Raw genomic sequence first — 21,390 nt, 5'->3', positions numbered from 1 at the left:
CATATTCCATTTGGAGTGAATAATTCTTTCTGCAAAAATGTGTGATGTGTGTCACATCGTCAGAGAAGGTACGTAACGTATTTGGTATTCTGAAAAACTATATTATGTTTATGTATGACAGTTTCATATAGATTTAAGAAATTAAAGTGTATGGAATCATTGCATAATATATATATTTTTTTTCTCAAAGCTTGGATGCTATTGTCCAAAATAGTTAATTTTGTTGCCTTGTTTGGTCGTATGACAAATACACATGAGAGCATAACACTCGTCACACTCTTCACAAACACCTTTACTTATAAAGTACTCCGATGAAGAAGACTCTGCACCACACCGACATATGAATATGCATTCACGATTCACAAAATAAAATATATTATCTGGTAATCAAACCATTATGGTCTTTATTTAAACACTAAACAATTCTAAGATATAATCCAAAATTCGTGCGAACTGTAAACAAAAAAAAGTTGAAAATTCACACAAAGACAACATATGTAGAGTAAGGCTAATATGGCAAAAAACAAAAATTCAAACAAACAAAATGTCTTAGGCCCAAAATTATTTTTCTTCTCTTATCCTATGACCCCTAAAATAGTGTATGCTTCTCTAGTTTGTGTGTATTGTATTCAAACCTAGATATACAACTATGTGATTTCAAAATATATCCAATAGACCCCCATAATTCAGTTTTGACTGTTGATTCAGTGTCATCAAGTGGGTGAAATATAAAAAAACACTTGTATTGACACATCTTTATCTTAAAATAGTCGTTACAAAGAAACCATAAACAGCCTGCCAACAACAACATCAAATGATCATTCAAAAAAGATATTAAAAATGAAAAGGCTCATGAATATGAATACTATTCTTTAGTCTACATAGCATATGCAAAACCCATGGGATGTTGGAATAGACGGGGGACAAAAACATCTGTGAGATTGACACATCTATCTCTACCAAAAAGCTCCATTACGGTCCACACCACTCTCCACTTTTTCAAAAAAGAATATATAAAGTTTAATTTAATTTTATTTATTTATATAACGGCTACAAAAGTATTTGAAAATTAATATAAGTAAATAGTCTTAAAAAAAAAAAAAGAGATCTATACAAAGAAGAACCAGTAAATGTCTGCCATGTGGAATACTTCTTTTATCCACGTGGAAGTCTCAATCTCCTTGAGAACGAGTCGTGGTGGGACCCCACATTTGAAGAGTATCTCGTCACGTGAACTCCCCACGTGCCACTGACATCATCGTTACGCTTCAGCGGCGCCGTTTTGGTCATCCACGTGGTAAAGTAATCCGCCGTCGTTTCGGTCACGAGTGTTTCAAAGATTCCTCTCTCGATCTCCGTGACGATTCCTTCGCCGTCCTCTTCAAACGCCGACTCGGTCTCCGGGAAGTCTCCGGCGACTAGAGCGTCGATGTCTTCTAAAACCAAACACTTTGCTAAAGGGAACCGCTCGATTCTCCGAGATAACTCGTCGATGAGCTCTGAACCTTTCAGATTCCTCTGAGATTGAGTAGAGTAACGACACAGCCAAGGTTTCAGGTTGATGTGTGGTTTTAAGATATCGGCGAGGATCTCGTCGGCTAAGTGGAAGAGTAGCTTTCTGTTGCATCGGAGAGCGAGGTTTTCCGGTGAGCTGCTTCTGCTAGGTCTGGTTGATGTAACAGCGAAATGTTCGAGGAAGTAGAAGATTGATGGATCAAGTGGGTGTGAAGGAGAGAACCATTTAGCGTATGAGATTGGTGTGTCTCTGTCGATCCCTGTTCTTCTTAGTGTTCTTGTTATGTACTCTAACTCGCCGCCGGCGGTTGGTGCAATGTGGGGTTGTGATTGGCTCGCAAAACTAGGCAACTCTGTTGACGATGCTCTGTTTCTTGGTGTTTGTGTTTCTCTGACCTTTACGTTTGACTGCCAAAAAAAAAAAAGAAAAGAATAAATACTTAAACTTTGGATAAGGGAAGCGTTTTAATTTCGAAGAGAGAGTATGTGTTTAATACCGATTTGTGATGAGGTGATGAATCTTTCTTCTTGATGGTTGGAACACTAGTGAAGTTGATGAGATGATTAATGGATAAAGGTGTTTTTTTGTTGGAAGATTTGTCTCCTTGAATGAGAAGAAGACCATTGTTGTTGTTACTTGTTGTTGCTGGTGGTCGAACAAACGGCTCTTCTTGCATTGTCTGTGGCGGCTTCACTAATCTCGACTTGAAATTCTCTGGTTTCTTGCATTTCTTTGTAGACTTCCTCTGTTTTTCTTGCTCTGTTCCTTTTAGCTCTTCTTGCACTGTTGGTAGCCTGTTCTTGTCCTGAACCTTCACTGTTGTTGTTTCCAGATTCTTGGAAGCGACATTATTTTTCTGAAGTGAGGTTTGTTTGGTTTTGGGGATCTCCGTTAGTCCCACTCTCGGGGATGAATCATGAGTGATGATTGTGATCTTAGATGATGCTTTCTTGGAGTCATGAGTCTCTTCTCTTGATTGTTGTTCTTTGTTGGTAATATCAGTTCCCATTCTTCTCCGTCGGCTCACGTTCTCCTTCAACTGCATCACTATCTGTCTAGCGTACTCACGTGGACTCCGATTCTCTTTGTCTTCGTGTATCTTCATCTCTTTGACCCTCGTGAGCTTGACATTGTTAATACCAGACAACGCGTTGTTGTTGTTGTTGTCTCTGTGATGAAATGAAGAACGTTGGTGTTCGTAGGAACAGTTGACGTCAACGGATCTTCTCCCGAGTGAAATCCTCGGTGTCTCCGGAAGAGAACGTGTGCCTCCGTCTACAGAGTTTCTCTGGAGAGAGTAATGTCTGTGTTTCTTGGTGTAAGAAGATCTTGTTGGTGTCTTGAGATCGATTAAGTTAGAAGAAGATGAAGAAGATGGAGTAGGAGATGATCTGTAATTGTCAGGAACAAGATCAAGACCCATGAGTCTAGCAACCAAAGTTGGTGTCTTTATGCTCGGAGAATAAGATTCAGTAGCTGTAAGAGATGATCTTGCTTGTGGTTTGGTCTTGATTTTGATACCCATCTATCAAAATTAAGTTTATGGTCAAAAGCAAGAAACTTTTTAGTAACCCAAGACTTATTATAATTTTTATGAAAAACAGAGTTGGATAGTTAAATTTTTTATTATTCACTTACAGAGATATTTAGATTTCCATCTTTTCTGGTTGATGAAGATGTAGTCTCCTCTTCCGTTGATTCAAAGCTGTTTCTTGGCGCATCTACACCTGAATTTGATTTATAATAACAGAGAATCGGATAATGTAATGTAAAAGAGATTGAAGAAGAAGTAATGAGGAAAAAAAAGAAGAAGAAGAAGAAGAAGATGGTTGGTACCTTTAGGAAGATGAAGATGGTGGTGGTTAATAGGAAACTGTAAATGTTGAAGATCGAAAATGTTGAATACAGCACTCATACAACCAGCCGCCGTTCCAGTATTCTCGGCGAGAGACGACGATGGTGGCGGCGGTGGTGGCGTTTTGATTTCTTCTTTCTTTGACTTGCTTGAGGATTTCTTCTTCCCTCCGCCGAGCCAGGACCAGTCTCTTCCCATTTCTTGTTTTTTTTTTTTACCGTTTTAAGAATGAGAGTCTCTGAGAGTTGTTGAATTGGTTTTGTGTGTGACTTGAGGAGGAAGAAGTAGAAAAATATGAATAAGTGTGGAGGAATTGGTTTTATAAGAATAAAGAAAAAAATATAGCTGAGAGAAAGTGGATCCATGACCGTATAAATAAATACGTAATATTTTTCATAGGCTTTTTTTTTTCGTCAACTATATTTTCGTAGAGTTTTAATTAGGAGAGATTTGTCAAATGAAAAATCAATTAAAATTTTGAAAAATAAAAAATAAAGAAAGGAAGATGAAGAAAAGGCTATTTCTAATGAAAATAAGAAAAATGTTTTTAGTTATAAAAGGCAAGTAGGGGCCCTGCAGGTTTTGGCGTCTTTGAAATATACGTAAATGTTTAGTATTCCGTCGGTATCACATGATGTATATATTTTGTTGGAAGACTATAAATTACATCTCTAGCTCCACCATGACACGAGTAGTGCAATATATAATTACATGCAGCTTGAACCGCGTTATACTTAAATTTTCAAAATGTGTGTTCGTTTTTATTTCGACAACGACAGTGACACAGTTTTGTTTGTATTTTTGTTAGCAGTCTTACCGATCATAAATATATCTTTCGCTGTTAGTTCATTACTTGCAGGCTGTTAGTCTATATCACTCACAAGTAGCAATTATAAAAAAGAAAAAAAGAAATGGACCATATTCTACAATAACTTGCATATTTCGGAGTTTATATATAGTTTCTTAATCCTGTAAAAAGAAAATAATAATATGCATATGTTTAGTTACAACTTACACAAAACAATGTCAGACTCTCGCAACTACACCACCACTGTTTTATAAAAGAATCCACGAACATTAATTTATTAAAAAGCTCAAACTACAATAAGATTCGTACACAAACTCCATGGCGGTGTTACCAAACAAACAGCGAGGGGATCTTCAATCGTGACCCTTATGTTTCAAACCATGACGTCTTCTTCCTCCTCCCTTTCAAATTTTATCCTTAAATTCATTTTGACTTGATTTCTCATAATTTAATACCCAGTGATCATTAAACAAGTACAATATGATCTTATCCATCAATAAATGTGATGTGAAAAAAATCAGTACTTAGATGGTATCACTATATAGTACGACTAGCTACTACTACTTATTCACATTGACCCAAATGACCGTTGTTTGGTCATCACTCGTATCTATTTTAATTTGCGACAGTTCTATTCATACTGATTGATACATATATATATATATATATATATATATTTATTCGTCCTTAGATTGTATGTATAAACAGTAAAATAACTTCAGCTAGCAGTGAAAGTAAAAACAAAAACAGCCCATATATGTAGTGCGCATGTACTACTAAAGAATGATACATTGTGTACAATGAATATTAATAAAGGGAGAGTAGACTGGACCATAACATGGTATTATTTAAGTGAATGTAGCCAATACGAATCACATGAATTTTTTTTTAATAGCTAGGTATGGTCATTGTACGTCCCACGTTAGAGTTGTCCTTGTAATTAAAACAAAACTAAAAACAAAAGAACAGAGAAAAGGACTGAATTTTTTTCAAAAGATTGTGCTTAAAGCAAACAAGACGAAGAAGAGGAGGAAAGAGCCAATGAGATCAGTTGTCTCTCCAGTCTCATACTAATTAGGTAAGATCTCAGTTTACGTTCCTGGATTTTTCCAGTCTCTAGCTATAAACATGCATCATTGCAACATCCTGCAATATTGCTATCATCTATAAAAAAAAAAGGGACCACAACTTCTATATATGGACCATTTTAGATATGTTTTCGCCAAGATTCCTTCCTAGTGGTAATCACCAATTCAAATCACATCAATTTATATATTTGTTATTTTCTTATCTTATAAAAATCCAACGGTGAATTACTAGTTTGGAATTCTGATTGTTTGGTTTTGAAAACACATGCAATGATTGTTTGCGATACCGTATTTACAATTAAATGCCGAGTGAGCGAATCGTAAGAACATCATAATTTGCAGAGTAGAAAGAAAAGTTCAAAGAGGAATTAATGTTATTGTATCATATATTTTTTCCGTATTGCAGAGTGGCAACATTAATGTGCTAAATCAACAGAGTAGCTTCTATATAAGGAGTAGGTCCTTTTTTTTTTTTCGGATCAAAGAGTAGGTCCATATTCTAATAATGAAACATAACTCTTGCAAAATTGAATATATTTCATGTAAATGTCTCCTCTTTGAGTCTGTGTCTTAATTGTTGTGCACACAAGCTGTTTCTTCCAAATCAGTACCGAGGAATTTAATTTATTTCAAGATTTGGTTAGAACGCCATAGGTAATACCTTAAAACAATTAAAAGCATTTGGCATTGTTTTAACTCAAACTTAATATTAAAGATAGTGAAATTGCTATACGTTGGAGAATCGTTACAAGTTTTAAGAACTTGGTTAGATCGACATTGGTAGAATTCCATAAAACGTTCCAATGTATGGAGTTAATAGTAGTATTAGGTCTTTGAAAGATACATGACTTACACTTAAGTTCTGGAGACATAAACGGCAGACGGCAGTAATGATCCCCCTTTCCAGGGAAATTGTTTTTATGAGACAACAACGTAATTGTTAAAAAAAAAAAAAAAAACAAGTGCTTCAAAATTACAATTACAACTTCTGTTATACTGGACCCAAATATTAAGTAGGCCCATAAGATGATAAAGCCCATTTTTTGTTTTTGTTTACATAATTTCATTTCTCAAATTTCGCGTATCGCATGTATTTTTTTGTTTTCGTTCAGTTTTCTCTAATTCAATATGTAAGTCTTTTGAGAATGGAGTTGGCTTGAGTCAACGCACAAAAGATTCACTAAACCCTCAAGATGACATGTTAATTCTTAATATAAGTTTCTTTTTTTCTATTTCTTAAACATTCTTAACAGTATGTTATGTGACATGTTACTTTTATGACAGACTATTGCTTCCCATAAGGAAATGGTGGAGTCTGTGAAGGGAATGAAATGTGAGATTTAAACAATGAAGAAGGTAACATGTGATTTTTAATATAAGTTTTACCTTATTTTCTTAAAAATATCTTGATGCATATGACATTTTCCTCCTTTGTGACAGACAGGTAATTACTGCTCAGAATGAGATGCTTGAGACCATACAGGAATTGTACGCATAAATATATAACCAGAACAATTTTGTAAGAAAATAAAGTTAATAAAGATATATGTTGAAATACTTTTAATCGGATATAAGTTCTTGTTTTAAAAAAAAAAAAAATCGAGTGGGTAGAGTTGAAATATTGTGTAGTAGATTTCATATACAAAAGTTTGTGTTTAATGATATATGTTTTTGTAATTTGTGTCTTATTAATTTCAAAAGGGGCGAAGTGTATAGTTCATGTGAAAATTTTAAATTTCAAAATTGTATAGTGTAAATAATTATTTAGAGATTTTATACAACAAAAAACTGAGAGATAAAGAAAAAAAGATACTAGGAGGTAAAAGAGGTTTTTTCTTGTTTAAGATTTTTGTTTTTTTGGATCCTTGAAAGAGAAAAATTTGATTTGAAATTTGGAGTTCATTGGATTCAAAATAAAATATTAATTTTTCGTTAATTTAAACTAAAACATACATGAATCCAATCCAAATATGGAGCTTAGTTAAATCAAAATGAACGTATAGTGCGAACGAAGCAATTAGCTAGAAATGCTCGATCGAGACAGTTCATTTACTTTTTTAATTCGTCAACCAACAAGGAATTATTATATTGGTTTGAATATCAATAGTAACACTATGACGATAAACTGACAAGCATAAAAATCATGTTACATATTTTGATTACAAAAAGTATTATTTATTTGATTAGTTTTTCACTTTTGTATAGATAATAGAAATAATACATGTCACATATCTTATATAATACTAGACTTTAACCCGCAGTCCATCGCAAACATATAATTTTTATTATAATTTAGATTTTAGGTTGTATTTATTTGTTAAATATTATAAGTTTTGTAAATATAAGAATAACTAAATTTTCCGGTTGTTGTGCGGCTAAATATTTATATTGTTTTTTAATCTGCAATACATCATGACCATTTGCTTGTTATATTTTTATTTTGTTTAGTGTTAGAGATTCTATTTTGATTTTTAATTATTATAACAAAAAAATAAGGGAAATAAATACATAATAAGTAATTTATACGTTATGATTACGTCACATTTTTCCTAATGATTTAATTATTTAACACAATCTTAGTTAAATCAGCTTGATTTTATGTCAAATATTATAATATTCTAAGTGTTGATAAATAATTAAATGAGGATTTAACCTGTGTTAACACAAATTTAATAAAATTTTATTAATTTTAATATGTCCTCTTTATAACTCATCTACTATATAACCACATTATATAATATTTTTTTTTTAATTTTACATATTCGTAATAATTATTTTTTTATTAAGTTTATATATATGTTAATTATAATATTTAAATAAATATCAATCGAAGTTTTGCTTACATTAAGAATCAAAACTCACAGGTTTTGGAAAACGAAATGAGAATCAAATTGTTGTTTTCTTTGTTTGCGAAGGATTCAGATTCAAAACACAACAGAATGTGTGGTTAAATATTTGATAGTTTTTATTTCCAAATTGATTGCATTATTTTTAGTTGGAATGAAATTTAAAATATTTAGGAAACAAAATCTGGAGTAATATTAGTTTTAGAAACTTTTTAGGAGTTAATGTTGTAAATAACTTTTTAAATAAACAAAACTAAAAGGGCATAACACAAAATATCTTCTCTAAATTCCATCTTAACTTCGCTCTCCATCCCCACTCCTATAAACCTATAAATGTCTTCTCAACTTATATAATAAGACGACTCAAGAGTCAAGAGAAAGCCTTCAAAATGTAATAGTTATTACCAACATTTCCAATTTAATTCCACCAAAAATTATATAAGCAACCAGCTATATGAAATCCATCTCAAATCTTCCTCATATAGGTTTCGATGCAAAGGTCATAAATCAGCAACCAAACAACATACCAATAGAATTCATATGGCCCGACAAAAAGCAACCCTCCACCGACGTCAAAGAGCTCCAAGTCCCTATCATCGACATCTCTAGTTTCCTCTCCGGCCAAGACAACCAGATCTTGGCGTCTCGAGCTTCTAGGCTCGTGTCCGAAGCTGCAAAGATGCACGGGTTCTTCATCGTCACAAACCATGGGGTTCACGAGGGGATTTTGTCACGTGCCTACAAGTGTATGGACATGTTTTTCAACTTGCCGGCTTCCGAGAAACAGAAGGTGAAGAGGGAGTGGGGTGAGATCTCCGGTTATGCCGATAGCTTTTTTGGAAGATTCTACTCAGAGCTTCCTTGGAAAGAAACGCTCTCGTTTAGGTTCTCCGCCGAGGAGAAGCTCAAAAATGGCACCGAAACTGTTAAAGATTACATCTCTAGGTCAATGGGTGACTTAAACGAAGAGTTTGGGTAATATTCCCTTCCTTTCTTAACAATAATAGACTAATCATATTGACTAATGAGTAAAATATATATATTGGTCCTTTCATTATAAGTGTGGTTCAAAGTTCTTTAACACAAATTCAATATATTAAAAATTAAAATTTTTTTGTTTCTTTAAAAAAATATTGTTAAGGGATAAAATTAGAAGTTTTATCAATTATTTGCACTGAAACAGAGGGAGTACGTAGTATCATACTATATTATAATAAATTTTGTTTTGAATTAATTTCAATTCAGATTTTTAAGAGATTCTCCAGTTCTATCATTTTTACGTTTGCTTATTAATTACATATAGAAATTATATAAAATATTAATAACGGCTATAGAAATTTTAATAGTTCTTATTAGGTTGTTACTTTTTAGTATGCATTATTGGAAAAAAACTGATATTATAATGAGATAGATGGAGTATAGGTGGAGTGTAGGTTAAATTATAGTATTGGATATAAAGTAATTATTTAAAAATGACAAAAATATAGTGATGTCGAAAGGCACAAATCAAAGTAAGTGACAGTGATTTTTGTTTTCAGTGTATAATAGTTAATACATTAATGAGATTCCACGAGTATTCATGTATAGTACATATGTATGATTAATTGATCCAAATAATAATAGACAACAAAAACTATTGGGATTATGCCATGCAGAACTGCATTTCAAGAATACGCAGAGGTGATGAACACTCTCTCGTTAAAGATCATGGAGTTTCTTGGAATTAGTCTAGGGATCGACAGACGCTATTTCAAAGAGTTTTACGAAGATAACGATTCAATACTCAGGCTGAATTATTATCCGCCCTGCAAGCAGCCAAATCTAACATTAGGGACAGGTCCTCACAACGACCCGACCTCTCTAACCATACTTGATCAGGACCAAGTTGGTGGTCTTCAGGTTTTCGTGGAGAATCAATGGAGATCCATCGCTCCAAAGCCTAGATCATTCGTCGTTAACATCGGCGACACCTTCATGGTAAAACTAACTTTTTTCTTACATAGGGAACATGTATATACAAATTTGTCACAAACCAAAAAAAAAAAATATTATATACTGTAATATCTTGTTCTATATGACAATATGGTAGGGTATACTGACAACTTATCTAGATCACCTTAAGCATTTAACTTTTATGAAAAATTATTTAATTAGATTCATCATAGCTAGCTAAGCTTGTTTGATATATCCAGAAAAGTTTCATGATGATGAGAGTGGTATATGTACCATGCGACTAAAGACAAAAAAAAACACATATTTAGTGTTTAATACGTCGGTTGCCGTGGGATGGTGGGAGGGTTATATATTTGCGCATTTTCATGTGTTTGAATATATAAAAGAAATCCTACCTATATCACCTTTATTAGATATTATGTAGTAGAACATATGGAGAAGTGATTTATATATCACTTTAATGCATTTGGTTTGGGGATATTTCTGCTGAAACATCATTGGACATACTTGATTTTTAACTTACATGCAAGATCACCATCATCTTTGTCATCTTTAGTGTTTGAGATGTGGGTCGCAATAGATAGGATGATTGGAGCGTGACATGTATATAAACATAACATACACACATAGAAGATATAATGTAGAAAGGTATCGACGGTAGAAACAGATCGAGTTATTATACGTATAAAATGCTTTTCCGTGATACAAGAAACTTTGTAATAACTAATATTGACAGTTATTGTTTGTTTTTAATTTCAAGTTTGTTTATGTATATATATATACAGGCGTTGACGAATGGAATATACAAAAGTTGTCTGCACCGGGCTGTGGTAAACAGCGAGAGGGAAAGGAAGTCGATAGCATTTTTCTTATGTCCACAAAAGGACAAAGTGGTGGAGCCACCAAAGAAGCTACTAGAAGCCTTCGGTCAAAGAGTGTACCCTAACTTTACATGGTCCATGTTTCTTGAATTCACGCAGAAGCAGTACAGATCTGACAAAAACACTCTTCAAGAGTTCTCAGACCGGCTTAAGAACAAACAAGTTGTCAGCAACAGTGTCATTTAAACCAAAAACAAAATAAATTTTTCAGCAACAAACTTGTCGAACAAAGTTAGAAGAGAGCGAGAGAGCTTAATTAGAAAACAAATTAAAGGCTTTTGATTATTTTGTGTCAACGTGAATCATTTTATTTAAATAAGTCGTTTGATCAACCGGACCGGAAAACAAAGTAATTAACAAAAACCAGACATATATACGAGCCTTACAATCAGTCAAATACAATTCCAATTTTGTTCAAAAAGCTATCCACATTCATGCATATATATGCTTTAAATATCGAAAGACTCTTTAATGAAATTTTTTCAAGTAAAATTTGTTATATTCGGACATAGGATCACACATCAGATACAAAAGATGAGACTCTACAGCTCAACATTAACCAACCCCATTAAAAACCCTATCAACATCGTTTCTTAATTTCCATTGGAACCACAACATTAATGCAATTAAATGGTAATATATTGAACACCGAATCTTGTACATATACCATCATCAAGAATTCTGCAGGACAAATAAACTAAATTCATGTAAACCTGATGTTGAGGCCGGGAAAACACCACCAGACGGAATATCAGAAAAAGCCCACGTTTGTCAGGTCTTCTCTCCAATCCAAATACGTACACAACTTTCTATTTTCGAGTTTATGTGGCCGTTCTCCTAATATAAATGGTTTTTATTGTCACTCATTGCAAAAATCACGTAAACACAATTAACATGCTCTACAAAAGTTTCAAATTCAAACATCATATTGGAGACAAGAGTTGCACATTGGTAGCTATGCTGATACATCAAACCATAGATATTTTTAGCTAGGTCTTATCGTCTTTGAAGATAAGATTCTGACAGTCATTGACAATAAGTGGGAGATATCGTTACAGCAATAAAAGGCATGTCTAAGACCGTGACAAGAGAGCTAGAGAGCTGAGAAACAATCTTATACATTTATGTTGCATATACCCGCGGCACGAAGGCAGTGGCCCTATATGAGTTAACATGACTACAGACCCCTTTATGTTATGTTATGTTCCTTTGTGTTATCAAATTATATTTTCAAATATCAAAATTTTCATCCTTATATCAACTGATTTGATCAATTTATTTAAAATGTACATTTTAGTAGTTCAGAAATAAAACAACATAACTTCACGTAGTTATTAACATTAAACGTGCCTTTAAGCTCTAACCATCTCAGCTAAGTTATCGTTAGATTAGTTATACACCACTTTAATCATCTTTCATTATATAACATTTGAAGTTCTTAATAAGTTATATCCTCGCATAGTAGTACACATTTCTAATGCATTTCTTTTTTTTGCTAAGAACATTTCTAATGCATTGTATATGACCGGGTGCTGGTTTTGTATTAAAGGGTAAAGACAAAGAGAAACACAATGTATATAAAACAAAAAGTATGGCCCATCTAAATAATTTTCTGTAGTGACTCCACATGAACAGTAGTTGTTCATTCCGCCATATATCCCCATTAAAGCTCGATAAATGTGTTTGTGTTGTCTTCTTATAATGTGAGTACATGTAGCTAGTGTTATCATGAACAGTTTATTGAATAAAATATTAAAATGAAGCAATTATAAACCTTTTTAGTATAACTTGACTATAAACGTGCTCTTTTATAGTACTGCGCCATCATCTAGTGTTATCAATGAACAGTTCCATGAACAACCAACAAGTAGAAAAAAGTATCTAAAGAAGTAACTAAAAGTCCAAAACTAATTACAATTTTCAATCAATTTAAATAAAATAAATTAAGTGTACATAAAGATGCAATTGCATGTGATGGGCCATCATTGGGCCTTGGTTTGTGGCGAGGGCTGACTTTAACCAATGTAAGTAACCTTCACGTGCTACGTTTTGGCTGACAGTGGTGCGAAACAAACACAGTCTTCAGCATTTATATGCCTTGGCCGACAAACTGACAGACGTTTTATGGGGCTGCTGGGGAACCTAAACAGGGAACCTAAACATTTATGTTGGTTGTTTTTGTAAATTTGTAATCTTACTTTAAAAAAAAAAAATTTGATTGTGACTTTTTTATTATTTAGTTAAGTTTTTGATATATTTTTGTTTTTAATTAAGGATTTTGAGAAATTAGGAAAGTTGTTGAAGTGTGACTGGTAGAACTCGATTTTTTAGTGATAATCTTTTTTAGTATGGGTACATAAAATTTTATGGGCTTACATATATTGGGCTCTTTGTTTTACTAATTTGTAAGGTAATCATCAATTGGGCCTTTGATATTACTTACTATTATATTCTATGGAAATTAAAAAAGGAAAAAAAGTAAAGAAACGGTTACGGAGCAGAGGAGGAGGAAACGAAACTTCCGATGGAAACAAACAGAGCTTTACGCTTAGAAGGATCCATGATCTCAGCACCGTGACCATCGTCGCCGTTAAATTGCTCCACCACTTCAACTCTCTTCTTCTTCATCAGCTTCGCCACATCTCTCTGCCAATCTACCATCGGATCTAGTTCTCCTCCAATCACCATCACTTTCCATCCCAACCGTCCGATTTTCTCCAGATTCTCAGATCCATCTCCCACCGTCGGATTCGAATACTCGTGATCCCGATCAACGCCGACGGGAAGAGACAGATCCCACATTACGTCGGTGACTACGGGAGGGCAGATTTGGTCGTTCTCGAGCCTGATCTCAGACCCGCACCGCTCTTTCGCGCCGAAGAACGGGTGGTGCAGGATCAGTCCACGGATCTGTAACGGACTCAGATCGGAGACGGAATCGGCGGATCTTAACCCGACGTTGTAGGCCAAGTTCCCACCGGCGCTTGTTCCCATGAGAAACACGTTTGAGAGATCGGCGTGTGATTTGATCCACTCGTCGTCGGATTTTTTGATCCACTCCAGCGCCTCGGTACCGTCTTCGTACGCCGCCGGTAATCTGTGCTCCGGAGCTAAACGGTAAGAAGGAGAAACGACGATGGCGTTGAGATCACGCGCCATCTCGGAGCAGAATTCGTGGAAGCATAGAAAGTCTACGCTGCACATGACGAATCCTCCGCCGTGGTAATACACAACGACGGGGAGCTTCTGAGACGAAACAACGCCGTCGGTTACGGCGGAGGTGGGGACGTAGAGACGGAGCCACGTCGACTTTGAGTGGTTCACGGGAAGATCTTTTGAAACGGCGGGGTTTTGAGGGGAAGGATCAGGTGTGGCTGCGGTGCATGGGCGGTTGCTGGGGAGGCGAGTGATTGAACCATCTGGATTCTTTACCATGTTAAGATAAGCGTAAGGATCAGAGATTGGTGTTTGTTCCGACATTTTTTTTCTTCTTTTTTTTTGAGAAGGTTCGGTCTTTTTTGATTTTAATGTGTGTTTTTGTACTTTGTATGTTAGGAACTCGAACATGCTAGTCTATATATAATAGAGACTACTAATTCGTGGGATAAATTGTTTTAAAATTGAAGATCTTGCCTTTTATTTTTAATGAATAGTTGTAGTATCTCTCTTTTGAAAAATAAAAAATGAATACTAGTATCTCTTTGCATTCAAAGAACCACCAAAAAGAGAAAAAAAAGAATCAACAATGGTTAGCTGAGGCAAGTGGAGAAAGAAAAGATTAAAACCACACAACATAATGACAATGACAGTAGTAACAGAAGTGCTCTTCGATTTTCTCTCTTTTCTTTTTTTTTTTTTTTTTTTTGACAACGCTCTTTGATTTTCTCTCTTTTTATATATGCATTAAAACGAGAGACCCGTCTTGGTTTACAAGTCGCTAGCACATCTTTTTCCATATATGATGATCATCTAGAAGTTGCTGGTGACTTGTTGAGAAGGCCAAAACTAATTTTACGTTTTGACAATTATTGAGTTGATTAACACCATACATTTCACTAGTGAATCGCTTTTTTTTTTCTTTTACAGTAATTAGTAGCTACACGAAAATGTTAGCAATATGAATATATTGCGAGGTATGAAGTAATAATTAATCATCATTATCACCCAAATTACACAAAATTGATAAGAGGATACAAGAGAGCCTCCTTCTTAAGTTTGTTCACAGCCAAAAAAAAACAAGGGGAAAAACATTCAAAAACACCTATAATGTAGAAGAAGTCATCAGGGAAGAAGAGAGAATAAAGATATTATAAGAGGAGAGTTTAGTTTTTCTTTTCTCTTTTTATCAAAAGGGGACGACGTAGGGTTTGAGTCTTCAATATTTCTGGCCTCTACCACCTACCTCCTCCTCTGCCGCCACCTCTTCCTCCTCTGCCGCCACCACCGCCGAACCGGCTTCCACCGCCACCACTGCCGAACCTTCCACCACCATTGCCGAACCGGCTACCGCCGCGACCAAATCTTCTTTGTGGCAATGGTTCTCTCTCCTGAAGTTTAGGCATCTCCTTAACCACTTCCAAGCTCATACTTCCAGGATTCTTTTGCCCAGCTGCAAGGAATAAGTCTAGATCCGATTGCACAATGTCAAACACTGCTCCGCTTTTATCCGCTGTTAGACTCAACCCTTCAATACGCTCCACCTTGTCTTCTGGTAAAACTCTTCTTAGCATTCCATAAACATATCTGTTGCAATAAATCATTTTAGTACTTGCTTTTGATGTTAACCAAGACTACTACAAAAGCTGAGTATAGGGAGAAAAGAGGAACTTACGACGGCGACTGTATTGGTCTTCCTGCTTCAAGATGTAGTGTTACATGGTTCTCCATTGATGTAAGAAGTGACCTTTTCTTAATCTCAGTGAAGCCCTGTAGTGATCAGAAACTAAGTACTTGTTTTGATAGAGAAAATAAAAAAATTTAAAGGAAATTTTTCCAAGAGACTTACCGCTGTTTTTGCAAGAGCTTTTGCGAGGAGTACTTCAGCTGATAAACCAGAATTTTCTAATAATTTCTTCGCAGCTTCCAAGAATGCAGGAACCACACTGCATTTAAATACATTCGTAGATAAATATACCATTTCCCAGTTATTTAGTAGATTTTATAGAACATGGAGGTGCAACTGTAAGCATACCTGTCGCAAACTTGTTTAATTTTCTCAGCAGCATCCATACCACCAGCTCTGGCAATATCATTAGGCTGAGGTGCAGACAAGTACTCAAATTTTATACCTGCTTCTCTTTCGATTCTGGATATACTTGACTTTCTAGATTCGTAAAGTGTAACTGCAACTCCAGTGTTGCCTGCAACAGAAAGAAAATAAAGATTATAATAACTAGGAACTGCACATATATGATAAGAGTCGTCCAAATAATGTCTATGCTTTTTACCAGCTCTTCCTGTTCGGCCTGAACGATGAATATATGATTCAACCTCACGTGGAGGCTCACACTGCAACACATTTAAACAAAAGGTATGACATTAGAACACCAACAAGGCATTAACCCAGAATGATTAGTACGCGTGGGCTGCCACTAACCTGTATAATTAACTGCACATCATTGATATCTAGACCACGAGCAGCAACGTTAGTAGCCACCAATGTCGAAAACTTGCCCTTCCTAAATCCAGCAAGAGTAACCTATAATCACAGGACTCATAGTTAGCAAGCTGATACTCCTGTGTTTAAGCAATTCAACCGGAGAAAGATCATATTCTCCACACTTAAATTCACATATGCAAGAAAGCTTGAAATAAAATTTAATAATATACCTCGCGTTGTGATTGCTGTATGTCTCCATGCAAAGTTCTTGACCCAGCCAACAAACCAGAAAGCTCGTTCGCTTCCTCTTTTTTCTCAGCGAAAATAATGGTTTGGCCTCCACTAGATTGTGACAACAAAATTGGTTGAGTCTTGAGCACTTTCACTCGAGACGAACAAATGTTATGAAAAAGCAGTAACATAGTTGAAGAGCTAAAGGATACCTGCTATAGCAACTGATAATATCAGGAATCAACCGAGGCATAGCTGCCTTATTACAGGGAATAGCAATGTGTCGTACACTATTACTGGCCTTCATTTTATCATTACCAACAAGATCAATAGTCTTCAGGTCTTTTTTAAGAAACTTGAGAGAGATCTGGTAGTAACAAGAAAGGTCTCAGCCACAAATAGAGAGAATACGAACAGAGAAGCAATATATATTAATCTTAACCAGTGAAAAATAGCAAGGGGAAATATTTGAAAGGGACGCACATTTTGAACCCATTGTGGCAGAGTAGCACTGAAGAGAAGAGTCTGGACTTTAGTAGCATCTTCCACTTTCCCTGAAGTTATTGAAAGAAGATATAAGATACTATGAAAAAGCTTTATATAAAGAAAAACAGAAACCACATTCCATACCTAATATAAATTCAACATCCTCAACAAACCCCATCCTCAACATTTCATCAGCTTCATCAAGCACACGGAATTGTAGATAGCTCAGATCAATTTTTTCGTTATTAATAAAATCCTGCAATGAATGTCAACTACAAGGTCAACAGATCAACGATGATTTGAATCCAGGGGCAACCAAGAGAGAGAGAGAGAGACGTACCTTAACACGACCAGGGGTTCCAACCACAATGTCAACACCTTTCCTTAAACTATTCTGCTGGGCAGAATAACCTTCACCTCCATAGACACAGCAAGAAGTTAACCCAAGTGCTAATCCGTATGTTTCAAAGTCAGCATTCACCTAACAAAGAAAACGATAACATCAGTAAAACCTAGAGAGCCAAAAAAACGAATATGCAACAAAAACCGTAACAACAAGCTAAAAATATTTACCTGCTTGGCCAATTCTCTGGTGGGTAAAAGGACCAAAACACTTGGTGGCCTGCCATACCCATTCTTCTTTTTGCTCTTCGCAGGTCCATTGATCAATGATTCCAATATAGGCAACACAAAGGCCAGTGTTTTACCCTGCATCACACACCATATGTGATCAACAAAAAAGCCCCTAACTTTAAAAATCTCACTCCAAACAGACAATACATTTACAATATCAGAGTACCCCAGGTCTCAAAGTATATAGCAATTTAAGCAAATATTAATTACCAAACCTTCCACATATCCAAAGCACGGAACTTGAGTAATTACATAGAACAACAAAGCATTAAAACCACAAAATTCAAAAAATAAACAGTAACCAATTTACCTGACCAGTACGAGCCCGTCCAACTAAATCAGCACCATCGAGAACCATATCAAACGTTGTAGCTTGAATAGGGAAAAGAGCTTCAATACCATTCTTCTTAAGCATCTCCCTCAACGGAGCCGAGATCCTAAACTTGGAAACAGCGTTAGGGTTATCAACTTCAACATCTTCAATACCCAACTTAACCTTCTTGCTGCTCTTCTTCTTCTTCTTCTTCTCAGAGCTCGAATCGCTCTTCCCTTCTTCCTCATCATCCTCCGCAGCCTTACGCTTCTTCTCCTTCCTCTTACTCTTCTTCTTCTCCGAGTCTTCTTCATCCGAAGAGGAAAACTTCAGCTTCGCCTCCTTCTTCCCCTTCTTAGAGTCAAGCTCTGGGGTTTCCAAGGCTATCTTCTTCTTCATCTTCTTCTCCTCTTTCTTGTCGGATAACATTAGTGAAGGCATTTAGGTTTAATTTGGGGGAGGTTGAAGAATATTTGAGAATCGAATCGAATCTCTCCTGCTTTTATAGAGATTGAGGCGATTTAAAACACGGAAGCAGGCAGAGAGACGAAGAGGAGGACAAATATTTAGGGTTTACGCTACTTTATATAGGTTTTAGATTTTGGAGGCTCCTTTGTTCCAATTCCAAAACCCTAGTTAGCGCCTTTTAACCGTGCAATCTGGTCCGTTGATGAGTTTTATTTTTGCTTTTGCCGTTTTTATATTATAGAACGAGAATGCGTGTCGGTTTTTTGTCCACATGTCAACTAGGTCACAAAAGACTCAAAATATCTTCTTTCTTTTTATATAATTATCACTTTCCGATAAAAATGGAAAGTTGCTAATTTTGTGACCCAAAAACAAATGTTGTTTATTCACAATAACATTTGGTTTAAAACGGAATCTCATACATAGAGTTTGATGGATGGGTTGCCACAAATTTCTAATGGGATACACACACTCTGTAATTTAGGAGTAGGAAATTTCATCGTAGCTTTTTATGGTTAATACATGATCTGAGTGAGACCCAAGAACGGTACACATTTATTTATTCTTCACAAGTCCTAAATTATGTTCATACAAAAACCCGACAGTAAAAAAACCGAGACCATAACAACAGCTTACAAGAGCAATGTTGTACCGGCGACAATAAACCCTATGAGTATGATAACGATCCTTCTGAGACCAATGGCTAAGACATTAGAATCCGAGGCGCTGTTGCAGTAGTTGAAACCATACCATACACTCTCAGGTACGTGCGTGTTATATGAGAAGGTGACCGCTTTGGAGCCATGGCTATATATCTTTACACTCTCTGGAATCCAACCATCTGGACCTGACCTGTAGAGATACACATAGCATATCTGGTATGTGCATGGTCCGTTTATCTCAAATGTATCTGATGAACATTGCTCAAACGTTTTTGTAGATGGATCGTCAAGCCTTGGTGCATATATCTGATACAAGAAAACAAAACTCCAGCTATGAATTTCATCGAAACCAAAGCTAAAAACTGACCATTCATCTTTACGGTCTATATTAGTGACAGATACAATAAGAAATTAAAGTTAAATTACAACCAAAACCAATCCATTGACACTTTCATCTCTAAAACTCCACATAAACGATCAATTTGGCATCGATATTTTTGTAGCCCTGTGTGTAAAACACGAAGCTTGTACTCCAGATAAGCCAGAGCAATAGAAGAATTTGACAAATTTTGGTTGCTAGGTGTCTTCCATACCAGTGATAATGTTCTGCATATCAGGTAGCTAAACTAGCCATCAAGAACTAACCTGACCATACTAGAAAAAATCTAATGAAACCAAAGATGAGCTCGAAATCTGAAAAAGTCTACTATAACTAAGCTCAATTACAAAGAATCAGATCAACAAATTGTACTAAACTAACTTAGCTTCTGGGAAGAAACATTCAAATTGGAACCCTAAAAATCAAAAGTCATACCAATTTCAAAATCAAATGTTCTGAAGCGGGAAGAAACCTAACCTGGTTCCCATATCCATCGCCGAAAGCGACGCTTATCTGATCGCGCGTGTACCTAGTCGACGAACAGCTCGTGGAGATGATCACCGTGTACGAACAAGTATTCCCCAATCTCTGCATCATCGATGGAAATTTACAACGATACAGTTGAGAATCATAAGTTTCTCGAGAAAAATCGTGCACAAGAAGACGAGAAAAAAAAAATATCCGGAGGAGAGTTCAAAACGGGGAAAGAGAACGAACCTGGATGAGGCTGACATTGAAAGATTCAGCGACGTGAGGCTCTAATTCGTTTGATTCGGAAACAGAGATAGATATAAGGAAGACGAAGCAGAGGAGAGTGAAGAAGAGTCGTACCGACGCCATTTTCGTGCTTCCCAGAAATTTGCTTCGCAGATACGAACGAAAGAGAAATCGAAACAGTGATTGAGAGATAAAAGATAAAAGTATCGAACCAGTTCGAGTTGAACCGGAATAGACCAGATCAAATTGGATTTCGGTATAAGAACCGAATTAAATTGCAACGCTGCCCAAGCTACAGGCCACACATCTCATGTCTATGTCATTATGGTAAGAGTAGAAAATGTAATTAACTAATTACTGTTTTGTGTTTTAGAGTGAGACACGTATGTATGTCTTTTAGTCAAGATACGAATTTAAGCTTTGATAAAATAATTTTACATTTGAAAACCAAACTTGCAAACTGATAGATAATTTTTACTATTTCTGTATTTCATATTTTTGTCTTGTAACACTATTCTACCATCCACACGGAAAAAAAAAATACTGAATGTGATCATATATACAAATAAATACCACTACAAAAATGAGAAAATGATGACTCTTCATTGTTATACTCGAATTTCTATAAACTCGAATCAACAATTTACAGTAAGTTTTTTTTAACTCTAAAGCTTTACTTTAGAAAATTTAGATATTCAATAGTGTTTACTCATTAAATTGGTAGAGATATGTCGTTAGAGCATCTCTCTATCAATGAATTATCCCTTTAAGTTTTCGTTTTTCAAACACAAATAAAATTGAATCTCCCCAATTAAAATGATAGATAAGAAACAAGTGTTTTATGGAATTCTTATGAATCTCTCAAATTCTCCACTTTCTTTCTTACTTTTTGAAAATTTTTTTGTTTTTGTTTTTTATATTATAGAATCTCTCTCACTTATGGAGATGTTCTTGA

The 21,390-nt window shown here is 35.3% G+C and overlaps 5 protein-coding genes across 5 annotated transcripts; 1 reads left to right on the top strand and 4 right to left on the bottom strand.

Annotated features, from left to right (window-relative positions):
• Positions 1-1,014: 1,014 nt before the first annotated feature.
• LOC104762352 (uncharacterized) lies at positions 1,015-4,050 on the bottom strand. The gene is made up of 4 exons (XM_010485623.3): positions 3,353-4,050; positions 3,155-3,243; positions 2,013-3,041; positions 1,015-1,923 (listed from the first exon to the last, which is right to left on the bottom strand). The coding sequence occupies exons 1-4, from the start codon at positions 3,567-3,569 to the stop codon at positions 1,156-1,158; spliced, it is 2,103 nt and encodes a 700-aa protein (XP_010483925.2). The 5' UTR covers positions 3,570-4,050; the 3' UTR covers positions 1,015-1,155.
• Positions 4,051-8,383: 4,333 nt separating this feature from the next.
• On the top strand, positions 8,384-11,232 carry LOC104762351 (gibberellin 20 oxidase 3-like). The gene is made up of 3 exons (XM_010485622.2): positions 8,384-9,088; positions 9,769-10,090; positions 10,852-11,232. The coding sequence occupies exons 1-3, from the start codon at positions 8,568-8,570 to the stop codon at positions 11,131-11,133; spliced, it is 1,125 nt and encodes a 374-aa protein (XP_010483924.1). The 5' UTR covers positions 8,384-8,567; the 3' UTR covers positions 11,134-11,232.
• A 1,503-nt stretch (positions 11,233-12,735) lies between these two features.
• LOC104762350 (carboxylesterase 20) lies at positions 12,736-14,910 on the bottom strand. The gene has a single exon (XM_010485620.3). The coding sequence runs from the start codon at positions 14,512-14,514 to the stop codon at positions 13,438-13,440; it is 1,077 nt and encodes a 358-aa protein (XP_010483922.1). The 5' UTR covers positions 14,515-14,910; the 3' UTR covers positions 12,736-13,437.
• A 173-nt stretch (positions 14,911-15,083) lies between these two features.
• On the bottom strand, positions 15,084-18,878 carry LOC104762349 (DEAD-box ATP-dependent RNA helicase 7). The gene is made up of 13 exons (XM_010485619.3): positions 18,207-18,878; positions 17,837-17,971; positions 17,604-17,744; positions 17,408-17,519; positions 17,261-17,331; positions 16,990-17,144; positions 16,777-16,888; positions 16,544-16,645; positions 16,395-16,455; positions 16,139-16,307; positions 15,953-16,049; positions 15,779-15,873; positions 15,084-15,690 (listed from the first exon to the last, which is right to left on the bottom strand). The coding sequence occupies exons 1-13, from the start codon at positions 18,648-18,650 to the stop codon at positions 15,339-15,341; spliced, it is 2,046 nt and encodes a 681-aa protein (XP_010483921.1). The 5' UTR covers positions 18,651-18,878; the 3' UTR covers positions 15,084-15,338.
• Positions 18,879-19,156: 278 nt separating this feature from the next.
• LOC104762348 (embryo-specific protein ATS3B) lies at positions 19,157-20,669 on the bottom strand. The gene is made up of 3 exons (XM_010485618.3): positions 20,436-20,669; positions 20,196-20,306; positions 19,157-19,645 (listed from the first exon to the last, which is right to left on the bottom strand). The coding sequence occupies exons 1-3, from the start codon at positions 20,556-20,558 to the stop codon at positions 19,310-19,312; spliced, it is 570 nt and encodes a 189-aa protein (XP_010483920.1). The 5' UTR covers positions 20,559-20,669; the 3' UTR covers positions 19,157-19,309.
• Between the last annotated feature and the right edge of the window lie 721 nt (positions 20,670-21,390).

Source organism: Camelina sativa, chromosome 18, assembly GCF_030686135.1.
Source record: "Camelina sativa cultivar CO46 ecotype springtype chromosome 18, ASM3068613v1".
Lineage (NCBI taxonomy): Eukaryota > Viridiplantae > Streptophyta > Magnoliopsida > Brassicales > Brassicaceae > Camelina > Camelina sativa.
The sequence above is the reverse complement of the archived record's forward strand: the minus strand, read 5'-3'. Positions and strand labels throughout refer to the sequence as shown.